The sequence below is a fragment of the Anastrepha ludens genome, chromosome 6 (genome assembly GCF_028408465.1).
Source record: "Anastrepha ludens isolate Willacy chromosome 6, idAnaLude1.1, whole genome shotgun sequence".
In the NCBI taxonomy this organism is placed as follows: Eukaryota; Metazoa; Arthropoda; class Insecta; order Diptera; family Tephritidae; genus Anastrepha; species Anastrepha ludens.
In genome coordinates, this window is record NC_071502.1 from 45,624,073 (window position 1) to 45,628,316 (window position 4,244).

At 37.2% G+C, this 4,244-nt stretch overlaps 1 protein-coding gene across 1 annotated transcript; it reads left to right on the forward strand.

Annotated features, from left to right (window-relative positions):
* Positions 1-942: 942 nt before the first annotated feature.
* LOC128867381 (ribitol 5-phosphate transferase FKRP) lies at positions 943-3,298 on the forward strand. Its single transcript, XM_054108537.1, has 3 exons — positions 943-1,806; positions 1,875-1,991; positions 2,077-3,298. The coding sequence occupies exons 1-3, from the start codon at positions 994-996 to the stop codon at positions 2,911-2,913; spliced, it is 1,767 nt and encodes a 588-aa protein (XP_053964512.1). The 5' UTR covers positions 943-993; the 3' UTR covers positions 2,914-3,298.
* Positions 3,299-4,244: the final 946 nt, after the last annotated feature.

Sequence of the window (4,244 nt, forward strand, 5' to 3'; positions counted from 1 at the left end):
CGTCCTTTACAGTAATTACAGAAGTAAGCAACCAATCCACTGCTTCCTTAATTATGACTACCTCCGCGATCTCTTTGATGGAAATGAAATAGATCTGGAAGAACATTGCCAAATTAATACACACCTTTTAATCCGGTCATAGTAGTAAATTTTATCCATATGGAATATGTTGACTACTGACGACTAACGGCTGTGCATGTAAAAGCTTTTGACGGCACGAGTTCACACAAATGTGCATTTAGACATATAGGACAACTACCCTTGGAAGAAAACTACCACCATTACACATTTCTTTCTTATCCTTAAAACTTGGAGCTTTAAGCTTACATCACTGCGCTTGAAATACGGGTTTTTGTTTTTCGTCCTGTTTACACAGTATTTTCTTGCTTCACTGCTTTGCTATGCCCTTTGTTTATAACAATAAATAAAACATTCTCTCACACATTGCTATACTGGGCTCTCATGCTGTCATCCTTGCACCTGGCAGTATGTTTTCTGTCACATGAAAAACGGAAAATATGTAGTGCGAGTAAGTTTTGTGTTGAATTTAACTAGCGAATATTTAGTAAATGTAGTTAAAAGTAAAAAAACGTAATAAACAAACTTCATAAAGTGTCATCTACCTACTTTGGAATGTGTTAATACTCATATAGTTTAGTTTTAGAGCTAGAAAAAATAACTACCATAGTAGCAAATTCATACAGCACCGATGGAGTTTTAGTTAGTGAATGTTTTATGGGATACATGCAGCTATACATACAATACATACTTAAGCATTATAGTGAAATTCTTAGCAAGATTATGCACGCCACTACTCCAATGTCCGACGTGGGCGGGCTGTGCCACGTTTTTTATCGTTAAAATAAAAGTTGACCTCGCTTTGAAGTGGGCGTGTGGCAAAACGAGATTTTTTTTTTTTTTTTGTTTTTGAATTTTCTCATACATACACACGATTAACCACTTATTCGACTCGCAAACACCCACCGTTACAACATGAAAGTGATGCGCATCCGCCACGCCAAGCTAATAGTGACGGTAGTGGTCATAGCCAATCTGATATTATTCTATTACTCCTGGAAGTCGACAATTTGGAAGAGTCTTGCCTCCACTCTCATGTTGCCAGATGCAACAGAGCGCGACAATGAACTAATGGGCGCTGGCAGCGCTGCCTCTGGGCGCGCTGGCAAATCGCCGCGTGATAAATTGAAGAACGCCAACAAACACATACGCAAGTCCATAACTATCGTGTTTCGAAGTTTTTATAATTTCGAAAACGATCTCAAAGCATCCATTGACAATCTGCTCGACATCGTGCCCAATTTGTCGGTGCTCGTATTGCTAGAGGGTGCACCCTATCCACCCGTGTCATATGAGCGCAATGTTACCGCTAGCGGTGAGGAGAACACCGTCCGTTTTCTCAATCTGGGTTTCGATGTGCAAAAGACACCCGATCAATTGAATGCGCTCGCGGCGATACACACTAAATATGTACTATTTCTGCCAGATAGCGTGCGTTTAACTAGCAAAAATTTGCTACAAAAAATTTTACGCGAAATTAACTCAGCTGTGCCACTGGGTGCAGGTATAGCGGCGAGAGCGCCGCTTAAGGCAGGCGAGGTGAAACATCAGCAAGAGGCGCGCGCTTTGGTGCCACCCGTGGGACCGGAGGAGACGGTGAGACGTATGGTAATAGTGCCATTCGCTGGAAATATGAAATCGTTCAGTAGTTGTACACAAATAATTCTGGATCTGCCCAATTGGACCATACAATATGTGGCGGTTAACAGTAGTGATAAGTGTGATTTGGTATGTAACAGCAGTGGGTTAAGATGTGTCAACTAAATATTTTTCTAAATCAAATTTTCCATGTGCAGTATTTGCAAAAACACGCCATACTTGTGGATGTGGGTGTACTCAAGGAGCTGCCGGATCCTTTTGCCGCACCATTTCCCGAAATGTTTTATATACAAGCAAAGCTGGCAGGCATTTCTGTAAGCCACAAAAAGCAAAAAAACATTTCTATTTTTCACAACTTTTCACAATGAACTACTAATTTTATATTCATTGCAATTTCAGAAAACTGTTTTTCCACAATCCTTCCAAGACGGACGTCGCCTATTCGCGTCGTATCACACGAAGCAGCACCGCACCGAAATACGTCGCCGTCAATTCAAGGATTTATATAAAAAGCTACAGATTAAGCGAATCATTCGGCGGTCTCACAAAGTTATCTCCAAAACGGATCCAAAAGAGGGTGGCAGTGGCGGTTCTCATCACAATCTAGTGCTGGATACACAATTTTCATCTTCAAACTTTAGCTTACCACTGGTAACCGAAATCGATTTAATCGGCTGTGAACGCACCACAAAGTCTTGCGTGGGTACGGTCTACAATAATCGACCCTTCTACATATACTTGGACAAACATACGCCACCCTGTTGCCTTGACAAACTTAAAACAACGTTCAATCATGTACTCGAAGAATTCGAGAATGTCGGCATACGTTATTGGTTGGACAACCAAGCCTTGAAGACAGCCATCGAAACAAATCACTTGCATCCGGATGCCTATGAGATAGATATCAGTTTCAATGTAAACGATCTGGAACGTTCGAATGCAATGAAAAAGTCTCAAAATAAACCATATGTAGACAATGAAGGCTTCTATTGGATAAAAGCGACCGATGGACATTACTTTAAGGTGCAATTCTCGAAAATAAATCAGATTGGCGTTAATCTGCTACCGTTCGAAATTAACGGCAATGAAGTGAGACCAAGTGGATTTTTCGGTTGGAAAGCAAAAGAGTTCTCCGCAGACTATCTTCATCCAATGTCCACAGTGCTCTTTCTGGGTAAAAATGTAATGTGTCCAAATAATGTGAGAGAGTTTCTGGACTTCAAAAACGTAAAATAGATGGAGTCAATGAGGCACTCTTGGAAACAGTTAAAAGGGAGCGATTTAAATGGCATAAAAAATAGCAAACAAATTACTCATAGAATGTTAAATAGTGAAGAAAGTAATATTGAATGATGAGGATGGAAAAATAGTGAATTCATTGAAAAACTGATTCCACAATGGGAAGAAGTAGAAAAGGCAAAAAAACTAAAATTTCCCGGAAGATTTCTAGATATATTCAATATATAACGGGGTTATCCAAATGCAAATAACTTTATGAAGTATTAAGGAATATTTCAAAAAAAAAAAAACAGATAAACCGAAAAAAGATGAGAATTACGGTGCTATTGAACAAAAACTTATTCAAAGAAAAGGTATAAGCACACTGCGTTAAAAAACTATAGCGCAGAGACTTATTGTCAAGTTTTGATAATAAATTTCCTTGTTATATAATTTAAAAATTGTTTTTATGAGAATAGCGTGCATTCTCGTACAAAAGTATGTCTTAAACTTAATGCAAATTAAAAAAATTAATCAAAAATCTCACACTTTTTAAACAGAATTTTTAGAAAAACTTTGGGTTTATATAGTTAAGGTTTATACAGTTTTATAGTCCATTGAATTTTGATTTAGTAAAGTGCAAGTTTTAATTTGCTCAGAAATCACGTTGATTTTTAACGATTTTTTTGCTTACGAATTTTCGTTATATGGTGAAAATGGGCAAGACCGCGTGCAAAACAAAATTTAATAAAATCAACGCATTTTTTGAGCCATTTCAAACTATCAGTTTGTTTAAACAAAATTAAATGGGCTATAAAATGGCAAACTAGAACATTTTCAAAAATTCCTGATTAAAAAGTTTGAAATTCTGATGAAAATTTCTCGATTTTGTTTTTAAATTTTCACAAAGTTTGAAACTTTTATTCATATGGTTTTTGTGGGAGAGTGTGCTATATTTTCAGACAAAAATTATTCAAATTAAATAAGAAACAAACAGATTTGTGAAAACTTGTCAATAAGTCCCAGTTCTACAGTTATTTTATGCAATGTAGTATTTACTCAACTGAAATAAGCACAGCGTTGACATCCTGCAAGAAGAGGAGCTGATTGTACAACTGAAAACAAGAAACGAAGGAATACTGGAATTGTACATACCTACAGACACGCTTATAGGGCATACACACACAAATGTAAAAATAACAAATAGATGCTGACATAGCATATTCCTGCATGGAAACACTGTGGTTATGAGCCAATATTTCAGATATTTCAGTGGGCATTAAGTAAAAAAAGCTTATAACTAGTAAATACGTGGGTAAGCAAATGGCAACAGTGTCTAGATATGACTA